At 43.3% G+C, this 27,712-nt stretch overlaps 2 protein-coding genes across 2 annotated transcripts; both read left to right on the top strand.

The window, feature by feature from the left end:
* Positions 1-489: 489 nt before the first annotated feature.
* On the top strand, positions 490-2,447 carry nkx2.9 (NK2 transcription factor related, locus 9 (Drosophila)). Its single transcript, XM_021575227.2, has 2 exons — positions 490-1,016; positions 1,370-2,447. The coding sequence occupies exons 1-2, from the start codon at positions 866-868 to the stop codon at positions 1,924-1,926; spliced, it is 708 nt and encodes a 235-aa protein (XP_021430902.1). The 5' UTR covers positions 490-865; the 3' UTR covers positions 1,927-2,447.
* Positions 2,448-22,179: 19,732 nt separating this feature from the next.
* Positions 22,180-25,057, top strand: nkx2.1 (NK2 homeobox 1). Its single transcript, XM_021573847.2, has 2 exons — positions 22,180-22,920; positions 23,743-25,057. Exons 1-2 carry the CDS (start codon positions 22,554-22,556, stop codon positions 24,408-24,410), a joined length of 1,035 nt encoding a protein of 344 aa, XP_021429522.1. The 5' UTR covers positions 22,180-22,553; the 3' UTR covers positions 24,411-25,057.
* The last annotated feature ends 2,655 nt before the right edge of the window (positions 25,058-27,712 follow it).

The raw sequence follows: 27,712 nt of genomic DNA, 5'->3' as shown, positions 1-27,712 counted from the left end.
CCACAAGAGAAATTGCCGTAACACCATTCTTTCTACTCATTAGAAATTGGTCGTTGACTTTTCTCCATTTTGGTTCATATGATCATGGTCATTTTGCAGGAGTGTCACTCTTTGTGAAGCCTATACGGAAAAAAATATACATTTTCTTGGGAAATTAAAATTAGATTTATAGCCTAAATGGAAATGATAAATTATTTAAAAAATAACCTAATATTATTTTTTACAAAAATAGGTGTTATTGGTGTGTTATTTTTGTGTTATTTTGATATTGCTATGTGGTTTTATTTCAGGGACATGACATACAACATTATTATTCTATGTAATTTCAAAATACCTGCAATGGATAGGGTGCACAGCCCTAAATATATTAGTTAAACCAACTCCGGGGCATCTCACACTAATTGCTCACTTTGTATGCAAATATTGGACATGTTATTTCGGGGGAGGGGGGTTCTGTTGTCACTTGCCACCCAAGACGTGATTCAGCTGCAACAATCACCATTATCTGGTCACCACTTTTCACGATACGGGACGAATCTGTAATGATGACGAGTGTTTCCTTCGGCCATTGTTGAGGCAACGGGGATAATTCTTCTGCGGGTTCACACCTACCATCATTGGATAAAGACACTCGAATCATTCAGGTACTTGGAGTCCTCGAGGAGCATATATAAGCGGCGTGAAGTACTGTTTATACAAACACTGCCTCATGTCCACACACACAGAGTGTTCTAGGTCGTCTCTGACTCTGACAGCGCTCTTCGCCATTCCTTGAGTGGATACATATTTTTACTCCTATATCAACTGTATCCTCTCATTTGGATAGTTATTACGCACAAGGATTCAGTTTTTTTTTCTGGACAGAATGGCTGTTGCTGCAAAGTTCAGTTTTTCCGTGAGGAGCATCCTGGATTTGCCTGAGCATGACGCAAAGACAGCGCAGCCTTCCCCCGGTAACTCCTGCTACAGCTCCCCTTACTCCTCCTGGATGGACAGCGACCGGAGCCCTTGTCTCTGTAAGTCCCCCTGGTTGAAACCTGAGCATAGAAACAGATTGACCTAACCACTTCAAATCCATATAAGCACATTGGCCTAACTGGATTTTATGGGTCCTGCTTAAATTGACACAATTTAATATCATCCACAGCGATTTCCAACATGCCTGTTTTATGAGATCCAATAAGGTATCCATCCAATTAACTAAGCATTATGAAATAATTGGATATACACTTTATAGGGAGATGTGTAGCCTAATTCAAATTGGGGGTAAATAAATCTCTGTAGCTATGTATTTCTGGTGATATTGTATCTCGTGAGTTGTTTATATGGTTAATTGATCAGTGTAATAACACAATTTTGAATTCCTCAGCTTCAGATGAGGGTAGCCTGGAGATCTCCCCAAACAAGTCAGACGAGTCTTCTCTGGACTCTGAGGCCGAGAAGAAGAAGAAGCGCCGCGTGCTCTTCTCAAAGGCCCAGACCTTCGAGCTTGAGAGGCGCTTCCGTCAGCAGCGCTATCTGTCAGCACCAGAGCGGGAGCAGCTCGCCCATCTCCTCAGCCTGACGCCGACGCAGATCAAGATCTGGTTCCAGAACCACAGGTACAAAATGAAGAGGTCGCGAGTAGAGGGAGCGCCACAAGACATAAACCAATCGCCAATGTTGCGAAGAGTAGTGGTACCCATCCTAGTTCGGGATGGCAAGCCTTATCAGACCTGTTTCATTAACACGGAGAAAGGAGGCTGTCTTAGACCGACCACGTCCCCGGGTACACCCTTCAGTTTGGGATACCAGTCTTTCCAGCTTCCGTCGCCGTTCGGTCTACCTTCCCCATACCAGCATTTTGCCAGCCCGGCAGCATCTAGACACACCTTTGCTTGGAGAGACTTTCTGAACGACTCAGTTCAATTCAGTTATTTTAAGTGACTGAAAACATAAACAAGAGGACATTGCATAGAGGAACACTTAAAACCAAATATGTTTTCTGAATTCCCTTATTTTTCGAGGTACTTAAGTGTTAAACTCTCACTAATAATGTTGTATGAGAAGTAGGCTATTTTGCACATATTTTATTTTTGGTATTTTATTAAATGTAGCCTATTGAGTGACATTTTCGAATGATTAAAGTCGTTATTAGTTTGTTGTAATCTGGTGGTAGGCCTATGGACATTATACTCCTAGATTAAGTTTTGTTTATCCAATTGGATCATTGTTGTGTTTACTTTGCGTAGGCTTATTTTATCAGTAATTTAACATTTCTGTAATTTTTATGAATTTCGAATCTACACCAAGTTAACTGTCAAAAGTACGAGGGAATTAGGATATAATTGCTTTGGAAAATGTTTTTCACTTTTGTCTGGAAATGTTATAGAACATAATCGTTATATTGATTGGTTGGCCTTAAATGTTTTGTGTTTTTATAGAATTACGAATAAATCTTGTACATGTTTGCACATATTGTCCATTTTTCAGAAGTCCTCATGCATCTAGGCCTACATGTATTCCAACAAAGCTAGGCTGTTGAGTATTGAGGGATACACCATTCTATCCAACAACTTCTGACACTATTTCGGACTATAGCTAAGAGTCTATGACATTGCATCCTACCAGTGCTTGTTATTTCTCGTTCTATTAGAGAGAAGAGAAAGGCTTAGCTTAGAGGAACCTATGGAAATAAGAAACGAACAGCAAGAAATGTTAGCTTTTATCATGTAAACAGTTCAGAACCCTAAAGCTGAGCAAACACATCGCACTCTATAGAGTGGATTTCACTGAGCATAACAAAAACCGGGTAAACATTCGACCATACAGCTCATCTCCCTCTCGTTCAAAAGGGCTCTCTCTTCGTGTGCTTCAAACGTGCAGGCAACGTAAAAGCATTAATTTAACCCATACATAACTCTGCAAACTTCTTTGTAAATGATTTTTTACAAACCGTTATTGCAGTTTTATCTGTAATTAACGAGAAAATAATGGACGATGAAACCGAAATAGTCTTAGTCCTGGGTTGCATAGCGATGGGCCTATTTAAATAAGAAAATAATATTGTCATTAACAGTAAAAACTATTTATAGTGTATGCCATTTCAGTGTTGCGCTCTCCTTTCATCTTCGGTTATTGGGAGATTAGCTTGTAGACAGAAAAATATCATATTTGTATCGTCCCTTTAAATGGTCGATTCATTTGGATTTATGCGGGTTGGATCAACACTTTTATTTCTCTATAAAAATATTATTTTAGGAGGGGGAATGCGTTTACTATTGGACCCGTACACTGAAAAATCACATGTCAAAGTTTTATAGTTTATTCTATAATCCATATTGTAAGCTGTCAAAGGTCCCTGCCTCTGTGTGGGGTAAAACACTTCACTTCATTCTCCTTCCTCCCTGTCTTATTCCATTGATGGAAGTGAAATATGTCGTAGGGGCTGACTGGAATAGAAGATGCGTTATTCTGTGGCAACACTGGTTCTTTTTCACGCTTTCACGACCCCTATGATGTTGTTTGCTCGTCCTCCGACCCAGTAGCGCATCGTCCCTGTCACCTGGTCTATTGTCCCCGGGGCTCGGGCCACCTTGTATCACATATGGAGGGGACTGACCGAACCCCTCCGCGCGCAGCATCTCCCCTTAAAACACTCTTTTTGTGTGGTTGTCTCCCTCTGAATGGACCATTGTCTGTCCTCCAAAAGGGACCTAGACAAAATCTTTAGTGTTTCAATTCTCGTGATGTTTAATCAGTGCCTGCTACAAATTTATGAGGTTTAACCCCACAATGGCGTTTTAGAACATGTTGGGTTTTAAGGCTGACAAAGACTGGCTTTTAGGATGAGGTTGCCATTGGTTTTTAGAGTTAGGTAGACCGACCTCTCTGAATAGGATGCTTGGTTCGATATTCTCCATGCATCCTTCCTTGTCTTCTTCCCCTCTTGACTTAGACTTTCAATTTCTGAATGCAAGTTAGTTCCAAATATAAGAACATTGACATTGGTAAATAAATGTAGCAATCGTGATATGTAACCTAACCCTTGAGTTTCTACTTTTAATCGGGGGGTTATTTCATACATCAGGAAAGCATTGGATGTTCGTTTGAAATGATACAACCCCATAATTGAATGGTTGGCAGAATTTCCTGATTCGTTCAATGTTACAAAAATGCATTTTTCGATCATCAGGGTTTTTCGACAATTTCAAATGTTTTCTATGAACGTTTTTCAGAATGGGTTACAAACACTTCCAAGGTTTTCTTGGTTCATATTTAAACTAGACTGTTGTAATGTTTATCTATGGAGAAACAAATCTGCAACCTTGGGTGCAAAATATTCTAAGCCTAATTATCTGCCCGTTTGCTGCACATCAGCACCGACGCTTCTTATTCTGCAGATTCTCGGTTTTATTTGGAAACTCCAGTGTCTTTCATCAGATAGTGATGTAACACTGGCGGGCAACTCTCGCCCACAGAGACAATCAGAGTAAAAAGTCAGGGATGCCCGCTAAAGTGGTAGGAAGGTAAATGCAGCTAACCGAGGTCTTGATGACGGGTTTTGTGTTTCGGGCGTCCTTGTCTTCAAGTTCACCGCTGTTTAAAAACTATATAATTAGAAGAAGACATGAGTCGATGTGCCTTGCTCTCCTGTTGCGTTGCAAATAAAAGCACATCAGTGTAAATGTTGTTAGATAAAAAAAATATCTATATTTTAAATATGTTGCTAGCATGGCTCCAATGGCTCTTCTCGTTTTTAGTTATTGATCTTTAGGAATTGTCTACTGACAGTTATCATAGTGCCAATGTACGAACCTTAACAATGTCGTCAAATGCATCTGAAAATGTAAGATGTTTCGCTATAAGGAGTTAAAGTAAACAGGTCACTCGGGTGGAAGGTGTGGGGTCCGTTGGGTTTAATTTGGGCTTTATTTTCCAATTCATTTCTGTTTTTTGTTCTTCTAGCAATGGTGAAACCTATTAGCATACCATTTATTGTTGCTTGGTAGGTCTGTGCATTACAATAAATGTACCTTGTGTTATTGATTCATTTCTGTATTATTGAATGTCATGTGATATGGACCTGCGCCTACAAAGCATTTACCATTTGTCTAATTAAGCAATAAGGCCCGAGGAGGTGTGGTATATGGCCAATATACCACGGCTAAGGGGCTGTTCTTAACCACGACGCAACACGGAATGCCCGGACACAGCCCTTAGCCGTGGTATATTGGCCATATGTCACAAACCCCCGAGGTGCCTTATTGCTATTATAAACTGGTTACCAACGTAATTAGAGCAGAAAAAAATACATGTTGTGTCACACCCGTGGTATACGGTCTGATATACCACTGCTGTCAGCCAATCAGCATTCAGGGCTCGACCCACCCAGTTTATAATGCTGTTTATTCTGCCCATTGATTGAAATAGACTTGAAATGGGAAAAACTATAGACTATCTATTACAGTTTATGAGATAAAAATGTAATTATCAAAAATTTAGATTACAAGAATGTACGATTTACATTTCAATAAGTGTTGGGATTGCCATATTATATGACTCCTCATGGAATTCAACATGAGCTTCAGAAATTGCCAAAGGCTCTTGGTCTGTCTTATATCACATCAAGGACCCCATCTTCAGGTCAAGGGGTGAACTGACTCATAGAATTATGCCCACTGAAATGCATGCAATCATTCGAGTCATCCGTAATCACGTTTCCATCTACAGTTTTTATGCGAGTAAAGTCATGCCGAATAATAATAAAACATCATGACAACTGTGATGAAAACAAGAAGTTTCCGTACAATTTTATAAATGACGACATAATTTGTTTGTTTGAACTGGTGAGATCTTTGTATCGGTAAAATGTAGTTACGCGAGAATACAAATATAAAAAACATCATACGGAAGTAAACCTGGAGTCACGCGATGATATGATGTGTGATCCTTCCCTATGAAACTTAAAACCATGCCATTTATTTGGCTACAGATTAAATCATTTGGTGGTTAAACTGCACATTGATCTTGATGCTCCTTCTAAATACACGTCAAGGGTCTGATTCTGGTGACATAATGATCGATGCTTGACTACCGTTTAACATATACAAATATTCTCGCTGTTATACATAATAATCTCAGTACGTAGACTAGCCTACATGCACAGCCTTCCCACGCTTTGCAGCCTAGCTGCTTAATGTTGGCTAGGGCGCACATGCCAAGACCAGAGAAGGCACATTTGCTACAGTACTTAACTCAACAGTTTTTGTGTAGAGTTGAACATGCGTTAGAGTTCAAAATGCTATGGAAACATATTGAACTGTAGATTTTACTTGGTACATGAACACTTGTGTGAAAAAGTACATGTTGTGTGCGTCATCATGCACTGATTTTTATCCGCAACTAGTTAGTTTGAGGGAAAGACCGCACTGGTGGGAAAATGCGCATATTGTCTTTATTCGGAGTTTAGAATATTCGAATGAAAATTGGTTACCAATTGGATGGAAACCTAGCTAGCGCCACAGTCACTTATCGTTCGGAAGGTATAGGCCTACAGCTGGAGAGGCTTGTTGATGTGGGTCATTCATACCCCCGCTAGATGGCAGGATAACACATGCTATTGATTTCTCAATCCACTTGACGTTCTCCCTAAACACATGTAGGCCTATGTAGCGTCACAATTTTATTTAAAGGCCCATTGCAACTCACAAACGTGATTGTTCTGTGTTTTATATATATTTCCACACCATGAGGTTGAAATAATACTGTGAAACTGTGACGATGATGATGCCATTTTAGTGTAAGAGCTGTTTTTTTTTTCTTCTCACATCCTGTGTCTGAAATGTCTGCCTGTTTTGGTGGGAAAGTGTTCTAGCCTGCCTGGTGACATCACCAGGTAAATTAGTTAATAAACCAATAAAAAAGAGAGTTCCAAATCTCTGCCAACAACAGCTAGTTTTCCATTTTCCCCTCCCCACTCAGACCACTCACAGACAGTCTTAGCAATATTCTTGCTTGAGAAATGACTCTTTGCTAAGAAGCTTTTTTTCCGTGTCTGTTTGACCAGTTTAATTGAAAACAATTACAGTAAAGTACTTCATTGACCCTTTTCTGAGCCCCACTCCAGAATAGCTACACTAGCTACAGTACAACCTTAATTTTACCAGGTTCCCTGTGAAGTAAGTACAGTCCACCACAACATAACCAAGAGTCTCCTGATTAGGAAAGGATGGTCTGTGTTAATTTCATTGTGTATTAAAAACCCAGTTTGAGATCATTGTGAGGGGATTAGACGGGGGGAATTGTGCTTCCCGGGAAACTGTTGTCCAAGGTTACAACACTAACCAAGTCGGTCAGAACTTAGTGAAGGGTAAATTGTTATCGAGAAATTTTATTATATTGAGATAAAAACTGATTTAAAAAAAAATAGGGCATAAAGATAGACTCTAGGGCCAAAATCCTGTTTTAGCATCGGCAGTGCCATTAAGGACTTTCACCATTTTGAAGTAGTCATCTGGTTGGGACTTCCTATGGCAGGGCTGCCCAACCCTCTTCCTGGAGAGCTACTATCCTGTAGGTTTTCAGTCCAACCCTAATTTGGCGGTTCTGATTCAGCTAATTAAAGTCTTGTTGAGCAGCTAATTAGTAGGATTAGGTGTGTTAAATTAGGGTTGGACTGAAAACCCACAGGACAGTAGATCTGCAGGAAGTGGGTTGGGCAGCCCTGTTCTATGATTTAAGGAAGGATCACATAATTCCATCCAAGTCACCGGGAAGAATCAGATAATGAATTATACTCCTGAGAAAAAATGTCATAACTGCAAACAACACACTCTAGGTGGCAGGGGAGCAACTTTGGTTTTAGAAGTGGGGTGAACATAACCAGGCAGGGGGTCTTGGAATCTTCCCTCAGAATTGTTTTGGGCATCTAAAGATAATTTTCTGCCTTTCTATTAGGGCTGAACCGCCCATGTACATCTTTGTCCACAAAGAGTAGTTGAAATTTGTGGTCGAAATTTTAAAACGTGTATTTTTCCATATATAATATTATATATATATATATATAACACAACCGTTCAAAAGTTTGGGGTCACTCAGAAATGTCCTTGTTTTTTAAACAAAAGCACATTTTTGTCCAATAAATAACATCAAATTGATCAGAAATACTGTGTAGACATTGTTAATGTGATTTTTTAATGGAATATCTACATAGCCGTACAGAGGCCCATTATCAGCAACTCCAGTGTTCCAATGGCACGTTGTGTTAGAAAATCCAAGTTTATCATTTTAAAAGGCTTATTGATCATTAGAAAACCATTTGTAAGGGTGTTCGTCTGTAGGAGGAAGAGAAGCGGACCAAAGCGCAGCGTGGTGGTTATTCATGTTTTAATAAATCACTACACATGAACAAACTAACAAAAACAAGAAATGTGAAAACGCAAAACAGTCCTATCCTGTGACAACAAACACAGTGACAGGAACAATCACCCACAAACACACAGTGAAACCCAGGCTACCTAAGTATGATTCTCAATCAGAGACAACTAATGACACCTGCCTCTGATTGAGAACCATACTAGGCCGAAAACATAGAAATGCCCCAAAACATAGAAAAACAAACATAGACTGCCCACCCAACTCACGCCCTGACCATACTAAATAAATACAAAACAACAGAAATAGAGGTCAGAACGTGACAGTACCCCCCCCCAAAGGTGCGGACTCCGGCCGCAAAACCTTGACCTATAGGGGAGGGTCTGGGTGGGCGTCTGTCCGCGGTGGCGGCTCTGGCGCGGGACGCGGACCCCACTTCACCATTGTCTTAGTCCGCCTTATTGTCCGCCTCCCTGGCTTACTCACCATGGCCACCCCTCTCAATGACCCCACTGGACAGAGGGGCTGCTCGGGACAGAGGGACAACTGCTCGGGACAGAGGGGCAGCTGCTCGGGACAGAGGGGCGATAGCAGCTCGGGACAGAGGGGCGGCTGCTCGGGACAGAGGGGCAGCTGCTCGGGACAGAGGGACAGCTGCTCGGGACAGAGGGACAGCTGCTCGGGACAGAGGGACAGCTGCTCGGGACAGAGGGGCGGCAGCAGCTTGGGACAGAGGGGCGACAGCTGCTCTGGACAGAGGGGCAGCTGCTCGGGCGGCCCCTGGCTGACTGACGGCACTGGCGGCCCCTGGCTTACTGGCGGCACTGGCGGCCCCTGGCTTACTGGCGGCACTGGCGGCCCCTGGCTGACTGGCGGCACTGGCGGCCCCTGGCTGACTGGCGGCACTGGCGGCCCCTGGCTGACTGGCGGCACTGGCGGCCCCTGGCTGACTGGCGGCGCTGGGCTGACTGGCGGCCCCTGGTTGACTGGCGGCACTGGCGGCCCCTGGCTGACTGGCGGCACTGGCGGCCCCTGGCTGACTGGCGGCACTGGCGGCCCCTGGCTGACGGGCGGCACTGGCGGCCCCTGGCTGACGGGCGGCACTGGCGGCTCCTGGCAGACGGGCGGCACTGGCGGCGCTGGGCAGACGGGCGGCACTGGCGGCGCTGGGCAGACGGGCGGCACTGGCGGCGCTGGGCAGACGGGCGGCACTGGCGGCGCTGGGCAGACGGGCGGCACTGGCGGCGCTGGGCAGACGGGCGGCACTGGCGGCGCTGGGCAGACGGGCGGCACTGGCGGCGCTGGGCAGACGGGCGGCACTGGCGGCGCTGGGCAGACGGGCGGCACTGGCGGCGCTGGGCAGACGGGCGGCACTGGGCAGACGGGCGGCACTGGCGGCGCTGGGCAGACGGGCGGCACTGGCGGCGCTGGGCAGACGGGCGGCACTGGCGGCGCTGGGCAGACGGGCGGCACTGGCGGCGCTGGGCAGACGGGCGGCACTGGCGGCGCTGGGCAGAGTAGCTCTCCTAGCGCCGAACAAGCGGGAGACTCCGGCAGCGCTGGAGAGGAGGAAGCCCCTGTAAGGATGGGCCGGAGAGACAGCCTGGTACGGGGGGCTGCCACCGGAGGGCTGGTGCGTGGAGGTGGTGACGGATAGACCGGGCCGTGAAGGCGTACTGGAGATCTTGAGAGCAGGGCTGGCACCAACCGCCCTGGCTGGATCTTCACCCTAGCCCGGCAGATGTGGGGAGCTGGGATGTAGCGCACCGGGCTAAGCACGCGTACTGGGGACACCGTGCGCACAACTGCATAACACGGTGCCTGACCAGCACCACGCCCGCCACAGTTAGCACTGCTAGGAGCACTGTAGTGCTGAGATGGCACAGGACGTGCAAGGCTAGGGAGATGCACAGGAGGCCTGGTGCGTGAGGCTGGCACAGTCTTCACCAGACCCCTCGCACGCACCTCAGGATGAGTATGGAGAGCTGACCCCGGTGCCATTAAATCCCTGACACGCTCCGTCGGGCGAATGTCGTGCCTCATGCACCAAACCAGCAAGTCCCTCATATCACTCTCCTCCAATTTCCCCATTAACTCCTTCACAGTCTCTGCTTCGCTCACCTCCAACACCAGCTCTGGTTCTGAGCTCCTCCTTGGCTCCTCACGATAAACGGGGGGAGTTGGCTCTGGTCTGACTCCTGACTCTGCCACACTCCCCCTGTGCCCCCCCCCCAAGAAATTTTTGGGGGTGACTCTCGGGCTTCCATCCGCTCTGCCGTGCTAGTTCCTCATAATGTCGCCTCTCTGCTTTTGCTGCCTCCAGCTCGGCCTTGGGGCGGCAATATTCTCCTGGCTCTGCCCAGGGTCCTTTCCCGTCTAGAATCTCCTCCCAAGTCCATCTCTCCAAGTAGTGCAGCCTCTCCCACTGCTGATTTTGCTGCTGCTGCTGTTGCTCCTCCTGCTGCTGCTTTTGCTGCTGCTGCTGTTGCTCCTGCTGCACCAGTCGCTTCTCCTGCTGCTGCTGTTGCTGCTGCCTCTGTTTACCACGCCGCTTGGTCCTTGGTAGGTGGGTGATTCTGTAAGGGTGTTCGTCTGTAGGAGGAAGAGAAGCGGACCAAAGTGCAGCGTGGTGGTTATTCATGTTTTAATAAATCACTACACATGAACAAACTAACAAAAACAAGAAATGTGAAAACGCAAAACAGTCCTATCCTGTGACAACAAACACAGTGACAGGAACAATCACCCACAAACACACAGTGAAACCCAGGCTACCTAAGTATGATTCTCAGTCAGAGACAACTAATGACACCTGCCTCTGATTGAGAACCATACTAGGCCGAAAACATAGAAATGCCCCAAAACATAGAAAAACAAACATAGACTGCCCACCCAACTCACGCCCTGACCATACTAAATAAATACAAAACAACAGAAATAGAGGTCAGAACGTGACACCATTTTGCAATTATGTTAGTACAGCTGAACACTGTTGTCCTGATTAAAGAAGCAATAAAACTGGCCTTTAGACTAGTTGAGTATCTGGAGCATCAAATCAAATTTTTCAATGCAATGCAATTTTTCTGGGTAGCCATTTGATTAGGTGTTCAGCAGTCTTATGGCTTGGGGGTAGAAACTGCTTAGAAGCCTCTTGGACCTAGACTTGGTGCTCCGGTACCGCTTGCCGTGCGGTAGCAGAGAAAATAGTCTGTGACTAGGGTGCCTGGAGTCTTTCACAATTTTAGGGCCTTCCTCTGATACCGCCTGGTATAGAGTTCCTGGATGGCAGGAAGCTTTGCCTCAGTGATGTACTGGGCCGTCACACTACCCTCTGTAGGGCCTTGAGGTTGAGCAGTTGCCATACCAGGCAGTGATGCAACCAGTCAGGATTATCTCGCTGGTGCAGCTGTAGAACCTTTTTAGGATCTGAGGACCCATGCTAAATCTTTTCAGTCTACTGAATGGGAATAGGTTTTGTCGTGCCCTCTTTACGACTGTCTTGGTGTGCTTGGACCATGTTAGTTTGTTGGTGATGTAGACACCAAGGAACTTGAAGCTCTCAACCTGCTCCACTGCAGCCCCGTCAATGAGAATGGGGGCGTGCTCGGTCCTCTTTTTCCTGTAGTCCACAATCATTTCCTTTGTCTTGATCACATTGAGGGAGAGGTTGTTGTCCTGGAACCACATGGCCAGGTCTCTGACATCCTCCCTATAGTCTGTCTCGTCATTGTTGGTGATCAGGCCTACCACTGTTGTGTCATCTGCAAACTTAATGATGGTGTTTGAGTCATGCCTGGCCGTGTAGTTAAGAGTGAACAAGGAGTACAGGAGGGGACTAAGCACACACCCCTGAGGGGCCCCTGTGTTGAGGATCAGCGTGGCGGATGTGTTGTTACCTACCCTTACCACCTGGGGATGGCTCGTCAGGAAGTCCAGGATCCAGTTGCAGAGGGAGGTGTCTAGTCCCAGTGATGAGCTTTGAGGGAACTATGGTGTTGAACGCTAATCTGTAGTCAATGAATAGCATTCTCTCATAGGTGTTCCTTTTGCCCAGGTGGGAAAGGGCAGTGTGGAGTGCAATAGAGATTGCATCATCTGTGGATCTGTTGGGGCGGTATGCAAATTGGAGTGGGTCTAGTGTTTCTGGGATAATGGCGTTGATGTGAGGCATGACCAGCCTTCAAAGCACTTCATGGCTACGGTCGGTAGTCATTTAGGCAGGTTACCTTAGTGTTCTTTGGCACAGGCACTATGGTGGTCTGATAAAAACATGTTGGTATTACAGACTCGGACAGGGAGAGGTTGAAAATGTCAGTGGAGACACTTGCCAGTTGGTCAGTGCAAGCTCGCAGTACACGTCCTGGTAATCCGTCTGTTGACCTGTTTAAAGGTCTTACTCACATCGGCTGCGGAGAGAGTGATCACAGTCTTCCGGAACAGCTGGTGATCTCATGCATGTTTCAGTGTTACTTGCCTCGAAGCGAGCATAGAAGGTGTTTAGCTCGTCTTGTAGGCTTGTGTCACTGGGCAGCTCTCGGCTGTGCTTCCCTTTGTAGTCTGTAATGGCTTGCAAGCTCTGCCACATCCGACGAGTGTCAGAGCCGGTGTAGTATGATTTGATCTTAGTCCTATATTGATGCTTTGTCTGTTTCACGGTTCGTCGGAGGGCATAGCGGGATTTCTTATAAGCTTCCGGGTTAGAGTCCTATTCCTTGAAAGAGGCAGCTCTAGCCTTTAGCTCAGTGCGGATGTTGCCTGAAATCCATGGCTTCTGGTTTGGGTATGTACATACGGTCACAGTGGGGCTGACATCATCGATACACTTATTGAGGAAGCCGATGATTGATGTGGTGTACTCCTCAATGCCATCGAAGGAATCCCGGAACATATTCCAGTCTGTGTTAGAAAAACAGTCCTGTAGCTTAGCATCTGCTTCATCTGACCACTTTTTTATTGATCTAGTCACTGGTGCTTCCTGCTTGAATTCATTATGTACATAATACGTAAAGAAATTAGTTACAAACAACGCAATTAAACAAACAAACAAAAAACATATTCCACCAGACATTAGACCGGTGTAAATTTGTCCTTTGGTCTGGAGTCCAAATTGGATTGGATTGGATTTTTGGTTCCAACCGCAGTGTCTTTGTGAGAAGTGGTGTGGGTGAACGGATGATCTCCACATGTGTATTTCCCACCATAAAGCATGGAGGTATGATGGTGTGGGGGTGCTTTGCTGGTAACACTGTCTGTGATTTATTTAGAATTCAAGGCACATTTAACCAGCATGGCTACCACGGCATTCTGCAACAATATGCCATCCTATCTGGTTTGGGCTTTGTTTTATCAACAGGGAAATGACCCAACACACCTCCAGGCTGTGTAAGGGCTATTTTACCAAGAATAAGTGTGATGGAGTTCTGCATCAGATGACCTGGCCTCCGCAATCCCCTGACCTCAACCTAATTGAGATGGCCTGGGATGAGTTGGACTGCAGAGTGAAGGAAAAGCAGCCAAAAAGTGCTCAGCATATGTGGGAACTCCTTCAAGACTGTTTGAAAAATATTCCAGGTGAAGCTGTTTGAGACAATGCCAAGAGTGTGCAAAGCTGTCATCCAGGCAAAGGGTGGCTATTTGAAGAATCTCAAATATAAAATATATTTTGATTTGTTTAACACTTTTTGGGTTACTACATGATTCTATTTCATAGTTTTGATGTCTTCACTATCATTATACAATGGAGTATTTGTATCTCAAAATCATAAAAACAAAAAACTTTATTTAACTAGGCAAGTCAGTTAAGAACAAATTCTTATTTTCAATGATGGCCTTGGAACAAGGGTAAACTGCCTTGTTCAGGGGCAGAACAACAGATTTTTACCTTGTCAGCTCGGGGATTTGATCTTGCAACTTTTTGGTTACTGGTCCAACACCACTAGGCCGCCTCAAAATCCTTGTCTGTGGTTAATCTACAATCTATCTAAATGAAAATTATATATATCTAAAACTAACTTTTATTACCATTTCCAACTATGTAATAACAACCTACATAAAGCCAACACATAAAAACACTGCAGCCTGCAGGTAGAAAATACATTGCGCAGACAGGAATAAATATCTCCTCCTGTACTCCCTGTTCACCCATGACTGCATGGCCAAGCACGCCTCCAACGCAATCATCAAGTTTGTAGACGACAAAACAGTAGTAGGCTTGATTAACAATGATGACGAGACAGCCTACAAGGAGGAGGTGAGGGCTCTGGGAGTGTGGTGCCTGGAAAACAACCTGTCACTCAACATCAACAAAACTAAGGAGATGATCGTGGACGTCAGGAAACAGCAGAGGGTGCACGCCCCTATCTACATTGACGGGATCGCAGTGGAGAAGGTGGAAAGCTTCAAGTTCCTTGGCATACACATCACTGACAAACTGAAATGGACCACCCACACAGACAGTGTGGTGAAGAAGGCACAACAGAGCCTCTTCAACCTCCGGAGGCCAAAGGAATTTGGCTTGTCACCTAAAACCCGGACAAACTTTTACAGATGCACAATTGAAGCATCCTGTTGGGCTGTATCACCGCCTGGTATGGCAACTGCACTGCCCGCAACCGCAAGGCTCTCTAGAGGGTGGTGCGGTCTGCCCAACGCATTACCGGGGGCAAACTACCCGCCCTCCAGGACACCTACAGCACCCGATGTCGCAGGAAGGCCAAAAAGATCATCAAGGACATCAATCACCCGAGCCACTGCCTGTTCACCCCACTATCATCCAGAAGGCAAGGTCACTACAGGTGCATCAAAGCTGGGACCGAGAGACTGAAAAATAGCTTCTATCTCAAGGCCATCAAACTGTTAAACAGCCGTCACTAGCACATTAGTGGCTGCTGCCTATAGGCATAGACTAAAAATCACTGGCCACATTAAGGGATGGAACACTATTGACTTTAATCATATTTACATATCTGGCATTACTCATCTCATATGTATATACTGTATTCTATACTATTCTACAGTATCTTAGTCACTTAATAATGTTTACATATCTGGCATTACTTATCTCATATGTATATACTGTATTCTATACTATTCTACTGTATCTTAGTCACTCAATGTTTACATACCTGGCATTACTCATCTCATATGTACAGTGGGGCAAAAAAGTATTTAGTCAGCCACCAATTGTGCAAGTTCTCCCACTTAAAAAGATGAGAGATGCCTGTAATTTTCATCATAGGTACACTTCAACTATGACAGACAAAATGAGGAAAGAAAATCCAGAAAATCACATTGTAGGATTTTTAATTAATTTATTTGCAAATTATGGTGGAAAATAGGTCACCTACAAACATGCAAGATTTCTGGCTCTCACAGACCTGTAACTTCTTCTTTAAGAGGCCCCTCTGTCCTCCACTCGTTACCTGTATTAATGGCACCTGTTTGAACTTGTTATCAGTATAAAATACACCTGTCCACAACCTCAAACAGTCACACTCCAAACTCCACTATGGCCAAGACCAAAGAGCTGTCAAAGGACACCAGAAACAAAATTGTAGACCTGCACCAGGCTGGGAAGACTGAATCTGCAATAGGTAAGCAGCTTGGTGGGAAGAAATCAACTGTGGGAGCAATTATTAGGAAATGGAAGACATACCAGACCACTGATAATCTCCCTCGATCTGGGGCTCCACGCAAGATCTCACCCCGTGGGGTCAAAATGATCACAAGAACGGTGAGCAAAAATCCCAGAACCACACGGGGGGACCTAGTGAATGACCTGCAGAGAGCTGGGACCAAAGTAACAAAGCCTACCATCAGTAACACACTACGCCGCCAGGGGCTCAAATCCTGCAGTGCCAGACGTGTCCCCCTGCTTAAGCCAGTACATGTCCAGGCCCGTCTGAAGTTTGCTAGAGAGCATTTGGATGATCCAGAAGAAGATTGGGAGAATGTCATATGGTCAGATGAAACCAAAATATAACTTTTTGGTAAAAACTCAACTCGTCGTGTTTGGAGGACAAAGAATGCTGAGTTGCATCCAAAGAACACCATACCTACTGTGAAGCATGGGGGTGGAAACATCATGCTTTGGGGCTGTTTTTCTGCAAAGGGACCAGGACGACTGACCCGTGTAAAGGAAAGAATGAATGGGGCCATGTATCGTGAGATTTTGAGTGAAAACCTCCTTCCATCAGAAAGGGCATTGAAGATGAAACGTGGCTGGGTCTTTCAGCATGACAATGATCCCAAACACACCGCCCGGGAAACGAAGGAGTGGCTTCGTAAGACGCATTTCAAGGTCCTGGAGTGGCCTAGCCAGTCTCCAGATCTCAACCCCATTGAAAATCATTGGAGAGAGTAACAGTGTACCAGTACCAGCAACAGTGTGTGAAAACCTTGTGAAGACTTACAGAAAACATTTGACCTCTGTCATTGCCAACAAAGGGTATATAACAAAGTATCGAGATAAACTTTTGTTATTGACCAAATACTTATTTTCCACCATAATTTGCAAATAAATTCATTAAAAATCCTACAATGTGATTTTCTGGATTTTTTTCCTCGCTTTGTCTGTCATAGTTGAAGTGTACCTATGATGAAAATTACAGTCCTCTCTCATCTTTTTAAGTGGGAGAGCTTGCACAATTGGTGGCTGACTAAATACTTTTTTGCCTCACTGTATATACTGTATTCTATATACTATTCTACGGTATCTTAGTCACTTAATGTTTACATATCTGGCATTACTCATCTTATATGTATATACTGTATTCTATACTATTGTATTATAGCTTAGTCCGTTCCGCTCGGACATCACTCGTCCATATGTATATATTCTTAATTCATTCCTACATAGATTTGTGTGTATTGGGTATATGTTGTGTAATATGTTAGATATTACTTGCTAGATATTAGAGCACTGTCGGAGCTAGAAGCACAAGCATTTTGCTACACCCGCAATAACATCTGCTAATCACGTGTATGTGACCAATAAAATTTGATTTGATTTGAAATATCCTGATAAAAATAACTATCCTATAAATCCCATTGGCTATGCATGGCTTCTGCAACGATCTTGAAACATTGTATCAACTATCAACTGGGTCACCCCCGGAACTCGCTTTAGCAAACTTGAACATTGTATAACATTTTCAGGGCCCTCAGTTTCCCACACCAGTGAGCTTGGGACAGACATAGCTGTAGGCTATTCGTGCAAGGGATGAGAAGTAATATGGTTATTTTATGATGTTTCCACTGGATCAGAGCAATACATTTTTCCCTTTCATGCCAAGTTGTTATTGAAAGGGAGAGAGCTGGAAATATTGTTCAAATACATTGAGGAACTATTGTTATTTTCAATTTATTCTAAAAACAGACTGTGTTTACTTTCTGTCTGAGGTAAAGAAAAAATATGTTGAGAAGCTCCATAGCTCATTAGTGGTGGTGAGTTAAGACAATCAGAAATACTATCAGACATCCCCAAGTGGGCACATTTACAGGCCTACAATTGTGTGCAGGCCAGGTAGACTAGTCCAACCAAAATGGCGCTGATAGATAGGGCAGCCTTGCTTCTAGCCCTTAGGCAACTTTGCAGTATTTATTTTTTATTTGTTATGTGTCATTTCTTACATTATAAGACCAGAAATTGTTTTGTGTTATTACATAGAGCCGGGAATAACTCTTTATTTTTTTTACAAGCATTTCGCTACATCAGCAATATTATCTGCTAAACACGTGCATGTGACCAATAAAATCAGATTTTTGTTCAATATTTTTGTTCCCCCTACTTCTATATGTGTAGTCATGTGTGCATCCTTACTCAAAATTGACAGGAGCACTGCAAACAAAAGACGGAGTAATAAATTGACCAAATGGAATGAAATGAACAAAAACGTTTTCTCACAAGTGTAGCAAAGGTTGTGCGCTCTGCAAACAACTTGTCCACTCCGACAATGACAACGGTAAGACTGTAATACTAATATGTTGACTGCATTAACATAAATTACTATAACCACACAAACATTAGAAATGATGGGAATTAACAGTAAATGTAGGCTAAAACTGGTGGTGTACGTAATGTGGAATTGATGTGGATGGTCCTAAAGCACACCGATGCCCCTTATTGTATCACAGTTCAATGATAAAACTGTGTGGGGAGGGGGTCATATCCCCTCTATGGTCATTTTTGTTGCACTTTACACATTTATTTTGGGATCCACCCCTGTAAACGTAGTTTGCCTAATGACGCACGAGTGGAGAAGGACCGTCTCATTTCAAGCAAGCGCATTTCCATCCATGTTCACTCTCCTCGCCAACTTGGACCCTTTTCATAAGGACGTGAGAGAGGACGCAGGAGAGAGGACGCAGGATGTGATCAAATCTAATTGATAAAAGGCCATTGAGATTCTCTATTCCATTCGCCTACTAACAAATTGACATCTCCTCGACCTCGTTTCAGGGTCACGGAGGAGAGTGGGTGAAGTACGGAATTGTGCCCAAATGAGAAAAGGTCTGAGTCCTTTCTTGATATTATTTTTCAGTAGTAGTATGACGCCGCATGAACGATCAGTGCCCAAACAACAATATGAACCAGGAACAAAGGTTCGGTGCCCCCCTCCACGCGCCACTTCAAAGTCTCCTCATTATTCCGGAGAAATTAGTGCGAGCATTTTGACTAATGAATGTTAATTGACCATAATAGCCGTGTTCCAGAACAGAAAAGAGGTCCTGATTTAGATAATTGAGAAATCCTTTTGAAATTCAGCAATTAAGGAAGGCATATATCCCAGAGGAAACGTGTTATGATGCTAATTGCCCGTAATTGCATGTAGGCCTCCTATGTGGAACAGCTGAATTGTCACTGTAAGGTGCGCTCACCTGTCGTCGAGAAATTATTTATTGAGAGCATCTAGGGATATGAGATTATATTGTTCCTTTTAAAATGCACTTCTCCTTGACCTCAATACAGTAATAATGGCGAAGACGTGAGCTATGGCAATGTATGCAAATGTTTGCATGTTGTGATTTATAATGCCATTGAGAAGAGGTTGACATTGGGATGAATAATAATGTAGATTGGTTATGGAACCAATTTTCGTGGAAATTGTTTTGTGTTGCTGTGGTTCACTTTGGGTAGAATCCTGAACCGTTTTTTACGGATAAATATCATTGAGCGATTAACGCGTAAAAGCGGTATTACGCAGGATTATGCTCAGAGCTTGGAGTCAGCAAACAAAGAGGGATAATCAAAATATTCACCCTTGTTTCCTCAATCGGGCACACGTCTTATTGTGATATAATATTATTGCAATTTGACAGTATGTGTAATGGTTTAATGCTATCAAAAGTGACACCATGCGTCGTATCACTCTGGTTTGTTTGAAATAGATGTGACCACAGCAGGTTTGTCAAACGTGTGATTAACGAGACTAAACTGTCTAACGTTGGCACGATGAAAACCACCGATTCACAGACATCTATTCAATATGTATTTCACATCATAGCCACCAGAAGACGCTGTCTTGCTGTCTTTCTTCGGTCCAATGTATGTCCAGGGCCTCGACATCCAAACGAGAAAGGCTTATCAACACCGGGACTGTTTGTTCTGCTTTCCTAAATTCCTCGATGTGTTTTATTCGACATCACGTCAATTGAATGTTTTCTTCTCGTTTATAAACCTATATAAATGATCTCCAGCGTGCACTGCGGTACGGATAAAACATTGAAAGTAGGACTGCACATTACCAAACTATTTCCATCTATAATTTCCTGAATATCTTGGAAATTACATTTTTTTTAATCAAGTAAATAGCCAAATCAGATTTCTTCCTTTGCACTCCGAAATGTATAAATCCATCCAACATATCTTATACTATATCCCAGCCAATTCATTTCCACAACCGCATGCAGGCTTAAGCTGAGGCGATACGAGGACATGCCCTCTGACTGTCATACCAATGTATTTTGAAAAGCCTATTGGAGAGGACGATATCAACGAGAACACTGTTACAGTAATAATGACGTTATCATTAGTAGGCTAGTAATAGTGATAACCGTACGTGTAGTGTTATTTATTGTTGTTGTTGTCGATTGCTGTTTTTATTAACAGGACTATGGTTGTTCATATAGTTTCATTTCATAACAATCATAACAATCATAATAATGAACACTTATAACAGTTATTATTATGAAATATGATTAATATTGAGTGAGTTGTTTATTTCGTGGGGTGTCAAGGCATGAAAGCGGATCTACTGCCTTCCTGTATACGTTTAGATGTTATACTTCAGTTTTAGTTTTTCCTTGCAGAAATAATACATATGAAACAAAGCATGTATAAAGACAATGTTTATGACAACGCAAATGAGAGATAAGAAATTCACCAAATAATAGCCAAATAAATTTAAAAAAAGGTATCTTAATTAATAACGTAATAAAACAACAACCAAAATCAGAGGCTTTATGCTACGTACAATAACAACAAAAATTGTTTAAATGTTTTGTTGTTGTAAAATAACAAAACAATAATCAACAGTCAAGTCATGCAGACAGATTGATTAACCATGTTATTATTATTATTGTTATTGTTGTTGTTGTATTCCACCCACATCAATGTACAACGTCCTCAATAATGGAAAGTTATAGGCTACAATTAGCCTACTTCCTTCAATTTATTTGTATATAACATTTTTGTCATGCTCTTTGAATAAAGTGAACAAAACACTGTCCTTTGATTATAGCGCGCGTAACTCGAACTACACCAAATATTCCTTCCTTTGACATGAAAATAGTTTAGGAAAAATCGAATTCTATGGTCATGCCAGGACTGCGGCCTTTCCCTGTAGTGTCATTTTTCGTTGGAAAGGTGAAGGGGAAACTAAGCACATTTGACTTTTACGCATCCATGAGCAGTGCAATCTGATTGAGTTAGACCATTATGGCTCCTTGGGCATCAGGGCGAGAGGCGGCTCACTGAGGACGACTACCTGACGTGTGGTGTGGTTCTCCCTGCCTATCTACTGCTGCAGAAGGAGAGTACAGATACTTGAGCGCCGTTAACTTTACAAGAGAGCCTTTCCTGAAACGCATTTTCGTTTGACTGGCTGCATGGCTGTCTGATCTGAGACGACGAGACGAGTGGAGCATCCGGATTTGGGGTGACACGCCGCTCTCTCTCCTCGCGCTCAACTAATGATAACAAATAGAAAAGGGGTTAATCATTCACGCGCTGCCACTTAACACGCGGATGTGTATTTGTTTACTTATCCGTCAATTTTCCTCCCTTGTAGCAGAGAGCAAGTGCACTTTTGCATGTTTGAGTAAGATGCGAGCATAATGCAAACACGTCTGCAATCAACCAGAAGCCTCTCACGCCCATTAAAAGTCACTAGTTCAACTCAAGCTTTTCTCAGAGTACAGAGCTTGTGTCCTAAATGGCACCCTATATTCCCTATCGTGCACTATTGACCATCAGCAAAGAAACGTGGTTAAAAAAGTACACTAAATATGGAATAGTATGCCATTTGGGAAGTGGTCGGGGTGGGTTCCCCAGCTATGAGACTCTCAAGTCCGTCTAGGCCCCTTTTCATCAAGAGGTCTTCGTAAACATCACTACAGTTAATAAAGTGCATTGTGGTGCATGTGCCCACTGCTATCATTATACTGCTGCGTGTTTGTCAACCACAACACAACAAACCCACCTACCTACTGCTAATAAAGTAGCCTACCTACTATCAATAGCCTATAATACACAGGTAGTCAATGTGCATGCACTTTGGTTTATGGAATTGTGGGAGGGAAGCTGCAGAGCGCATTCTGTAGCTTGGCCAACATGTAAGTCAAATTATGCCTTTGGGTGCAACGAGGTTGAAAGGAGAGGAGGATAGAGCTGCTTTGTATTGTTGCCCTAGTTGGTGATGCCCCGCCTCTGATGCTAGACTTAAACCTGGCACCCTGCTAAAACAAACGGAAGCCAGCAGCACCAAGCTCAGCCCAGCTCAGCTCAGCTCCCACTCAATGCAATTAAGGCGGAATTCAGTCGACTCTCCTACCTACGTGTTCATCTAGCAAGGATCGACGTTGAGTCAACAGGAACCAAAGAGAGAGAGAGAGAGAGAGGGGCTTTGGTCCCCCCCAAAAAACAGAAGGAGAGATTGCCTAGCCTTCTAATTTCTCCCCTCTCCACCTGCCCCAGAACAATGTCGATGAGCCCTAAGCATACGACTCCTTTTTCTGTTTCCGATATCTTGAGTCCTCTTGAGGAGAGCTACAAGAAAGTAAGTATGGAGAATAACAATTTAGGGGTACCTCTCGCGTCTTACCGGCAACCGCAGGTGTCTCAGGCGGCGATGCAACAGCACCACATGGGCCATAACGGGACTGTGTCCGCAGCGTACCACATGACCGCGGCAGGGGTGTCCCAGCTGTCACACACCGCGATGGGGGGCTACTGTAACGGCAACCTAGGCAACATGAGCGACCTGCCTCCCTACCAGGACGGTATGAGAGGCAGCGCCACTGCCACCGGCTGGTACGGAGCCAACACAGACCCACGATTCTCCACGAGTAAGTATACATTTTAGTCTGCATGAAGCCGAACAGCTGAGGGTATAGCTTTTTTTATTAAGCATTATTAAGCAAGTACGCTAGTCTACACTAGAGCCATATGCTCTAGTCTGCACTGAAATTAGCGATAGAAATTACTGAAACTCTTTGTTGTTGCTTCCAGTTTTTGCATCGATACTGATAGGTTATTGTTTCACTAAGAGGGAGTGTTGGGTATATTCATTGTTAATCGCCCAATTTAGTGACCCACTCTGTGCCTTTTTTTGCCAGTCTAACAATATCATGTTTACCATGTATATATGAACACGTTTCATAGAAAGCTGACACCACCTGAAAATGTCCTTCGCTTTTTTCGTTTATGATACATTTAGGCCAAGATTGATGCTTCTAATAGTCTATTTGATTTAAGAGTATTGTCACTCCGGTCTGTAAAGATATATTACAGACACCTGTTGGTGGTTTCTACTCTATTGTGAGTAGCCCACAGAGGTTCATGCACCTGTCACGTGGGGGTGTATCGAATGCGTTATTAGCCTATTATTCATCTGATTGCACTAAATATATAAACGATATAATTCCGTTAAAATAGGCTACTAATTATGGTTTGGTCATTTGTCCGTTAGGAGACAGACCTGTGAGTGACGTGATCATGTTAGCCTCAGTTTTTAAGGAAGGGTCATATTCCGACACGTTTTAAATTCAATTAATTCACATTGAGTATTATTTTATGGTTAAAGGTATTGAAGCGTTATAATAATATTATTTTTTATTAATATTGTTATCATAATCATCATCATCTCACTGGCCTATTTCTGCTTTCAGTCTCCCGCTTCATGGGCTCTTCCTCGGGCATGAACATGGGCAGTATGGGCAGCCTCGGCTCCCTCGCGGATGTGGGCAAAGGCATGGGCCCGCTGTCAAGCACCCCGAGAAGGAAGAGACGCGTGCTGTTCTCTCAGGCTCAGGTCTACGAGCTCGAGCGGCGATTCAAACAACAGAAGTATCTCTCGGCGCCCGAGAGAGAGCACCTGGCGAGCATGATCCACCTCACCCCCACCCAGGTCAAAATCTGGTTCCAGAACCACCGGTATAAAATGAAGAGGCAAGCTAAGGACAAAGTGTCGCAGCAGCAGATGCAACAGGATAATAGTTCCTGTCAGCAGCAGTCTCCTCGGCGGGTGGCCGTGCCCGTGTTGGTGAAAGACGGCAAGCCATGCCAAGGCAGTGCCCACACTCCAACCACTACTGTCCAGACACACCACCAGCAAGGGGCCAATGTTATGATCATGTCCAGTAATGGTTCAGGCCTAGGCCAGCACCAGGGCCAGCAGGTGGTTAGCGCAGATCACTCTCCAGACCTAGCACATCATTCGACCAGCCCGCCGTCTCTCCAGACCCAGGTAGCTAGTCTCTCTCACCTGAACTCATCCAGCGCCGAGTACGGGACAGCCCTGCAGTGTTCTGCTCTCTTATACGGCCGGACATGGTGACAGCAAGACAAACTATGATCACAAACAAACAACACTGTTGTCAAAGCTTTCGCAGAAAAGTCACTCAACAGACAAACTAACAAACTCGGTTACTTTGTATACATTTTCAACAACACCACTTGGTGCATTTGGTTCACGCTCTTCTAAAATGTTATTTACTCTTTCGGAAAGCCATGTTGGATGCGGACAGTAGGAGGGGAAGAAAGAAACTTGAAAGACGAAGTGTCGAGTCCATGCGATTTCAAGACTCGCCTTGAAGGTGGATTTTTTATTTATGTAAATTATACTGAGAAGGTATAAACGGCTTACGTCAAGAGGTAGGCCTTCTCCTGTGTGTAGGTCATTGGGCTAAAGGTCTCAATAGAAAAACTGTGGGTGCTTTTCAACTTTTGTCACAGAAGACTCTGGTTTATAATAGATTTAATGTAAAACGTAGCTTGTATATTTCTGTCAAAGTTTTGAATTGAACATATAGCCTAGTTTTTAGCAATATGTTGTACAAAGTTTTTATGCTTTTGATGGTTTGTTGTTGGTTCTTTTAGTTATATCGGTATTTGTACGTTTTATTTACTTGTAACTTATATAGATATTTTACTTAAATACAGCCAAACAATCCTATTAATAAATTATGGAAATAAAATAATTCACATCCATTTATTGAAATTGATTTGTATACTGTTTCAGAGAAGAATATATAGGCCTACGAGAAACATTGAAAATGTGTTTTCAGAAAATGATATAGGCCTATTAACAACATAATTTTCAACTTATTATTATTATGTTATTTATTTTCTATATATTTTTAAATGTAACCTTTATTTAACTAGGCAAGTCCGTTAAAAACAAATTCTTATTTACAATGACGGTCTACCGAGGAACAGTGAGTTAACTGCATTGTTCAGTGGCACAACGACTGATTTTTACCTTGTCAGCTCGGGGATTCGATTCAGCAACCTTTCGGTTAATGGCCCAACGCTCTAAACAATGGGCTACCTGCTGCCCCAAAACAGTGTCTATAACCCACTTTAGCTTGTCGATTCAGTAGGCCTCAATTTATACCGACATTATTTAGCTGTTTTATTAGAATAGCCTATGTTAACCACACACAACATTGGCTTATAAGCAATGCATGACTAATGAAAACCTGTTCCTTGACTAGGTGTAATCCAAATTGCTGTTACAATATGCTTGCTTGGTAGACTAGCCTACATTGCTATTAGCCTAATGCTAACTTTTGCATGTAAGAGCTCGAACCCAATTCCACGTTTTTTTCGTCACGTTTATTATAGCTACCATCAACGACTGTGCGTAATAAGGTTAATGGATCTCTGTGACCGTTCCTACAAAACGCGGCTCTTCACAAATCGTATATTAAGCTAATGGATAATTGTGTACACAGTATCTCACTTGGATAACGCTGAGTAAACCTAGGCCAGGCCATTGTGTGCTGTCGGCGGCCCTTTGGTTCTAACTTTCTTGTATTCTCGGCTGCGGGCCTGTGTGTTTCTGGTTTGGGTGAGTCAGTTAGGTGAGGCCCCGAGGCGTTCTTTTTAACAGTGGGGATCAAACACGCGTTGGCTGAAAGGAAGTCTTATCGTTCAAATCCCTGCCCAAACAACTGTATTCTTCTCAAATAACTTCGCAAGACAAATCTCTTCGCTTCTTATCAGAGGTAGGCTTACGTTTATCAATAATCAATCAGTCAACTGGGATTGAAAGGAAAATAGCGTGCCCATAGCCACTCTTTACGTGGTAGGCCTACTGATAAATCGCCTTTAACCTATAGAATTTGCAACAAAAACTTTTGATAGCCTACCTATTTTATTGAATTGTTCTAAATCTATAGCACGTAGGTCCTGGTCACTATTTCCCACTGTGCAAAAACTGGTTGAATCAACATAATTTCAACAAAAAACATTTTTTAAAATGTGATGACTTGAAACAACGTGGAAAACGTGGATTTGCAAAAAGTCACCAATTTAAGTTTTTTTTTTCACCCAACTTTTAACCAAAATCCAATGACATGGTTCATTTGTTGTTGATTTCACGTTGAATTCACTTTTGTTGACAACTCAACCAAATGTAAATCAGAACAAGATGCCTGTGCCCAGTGGGTTCTTTAATAGTCTCTTTTATGAGATTTTTTTTGGTTTGTTGCAAACTTCAATGTAAACATGTCGCAGAAGAGTGACCCGAGTCTAAACCACATGAAATTGCCAGCCTTGCACGGGGATTGAGACTTAAATCTAGACCTATCCAATCGGATATTATTTTGACTGAGTATGTTCATGCATTTGACTCCAGCGCGTCATAACACTTGCATGCCGTGGGGCAGAGATTTTGCGGTTCTTAATCGAAAAGGTTTTAACATACTCCAGAATATAAATGGTACATTTCAAATGAATTGTTTGAGACGGGCCCATAGGTCCATAGTGTGGAAGGACTAGCTGTGTGTTCTCTTGTAATTTAGCTGTTAATTACCTTGATGTAACATACTTCCTGCAACTAATATTATGATATTATATTGGTATAGATTATTAATACTATTCATATTAATATGATTTATTATTGTGATCATTATGGGAATTGCAAGTATTTCGTAGTCTTTATGATAAGTCTATTATGTCATGACTTGTTTGATATAGCCAATACGTGCTCCCCCCGCAAATGCTAAGCGATTGAACAACGACCCAAAGTGCTTTCTCAAAATACTTTAGTCTTATCCGCACTGAGCCCCTAAATAAATATTTCAGTATGCTATACGACGCCCACGGTTACACTATATTCTCTTTATTTTCATGCATTATGACAGGATATTTGCGTTATGCTCTTTAGAATATTTAGACGTAAACTTGAGACACTTGACAGACATCATGAGATCGTCTTTTGCCAATTATCAAACGGCTGATTCAAGCAGCAGATTGTGCAAACATATGAAGAACAATATAATACTCTCATCAAACACTTCTGTCAAGTGGAGAAAAGTATAGTTGTATACTCGATTATTATGTTTTAATGAGCTCTCACAAGAGTTGCACTTCAAACAAGCAAACATCCTACATCATCAGCATTTCAGACTCATGCCAACCAATGGTAAACACTTCACATTTAGTGCAATGCTCTTTTCAATACTGTGCATTTGACCTAAAGGGATTATTAACCTAGTTTCAATATAGCTTATTGATTTTGATAAGACTAATGACACAGGTGGTTGTGCATGCGCTTGCCCGGTCCTGGCTACATTGCAGCGTTGGGCTATGACAAGCCATTATTGGAAGCACGCCTTTGGTCGCAATGGGGTT

Source organism: Oncorhynchus mykiss, chromosome 19 (genome assembly GCF_013265735.2).
Source record: "Oncorhynchus mykiss isolate Arlee chromosome 19, USDA_OmykA_1.1, whole genome shotgun sequence".
NCBI lineage: Eukaryota > Metazoa > Chordata > Actinopteri > Salmoniformes > Salmonidae > Oncorhynchus > Oncorhynchus mykiss.
This window is presented reverse-complemented; position numbering and strand designations above follow the sequence as displayed.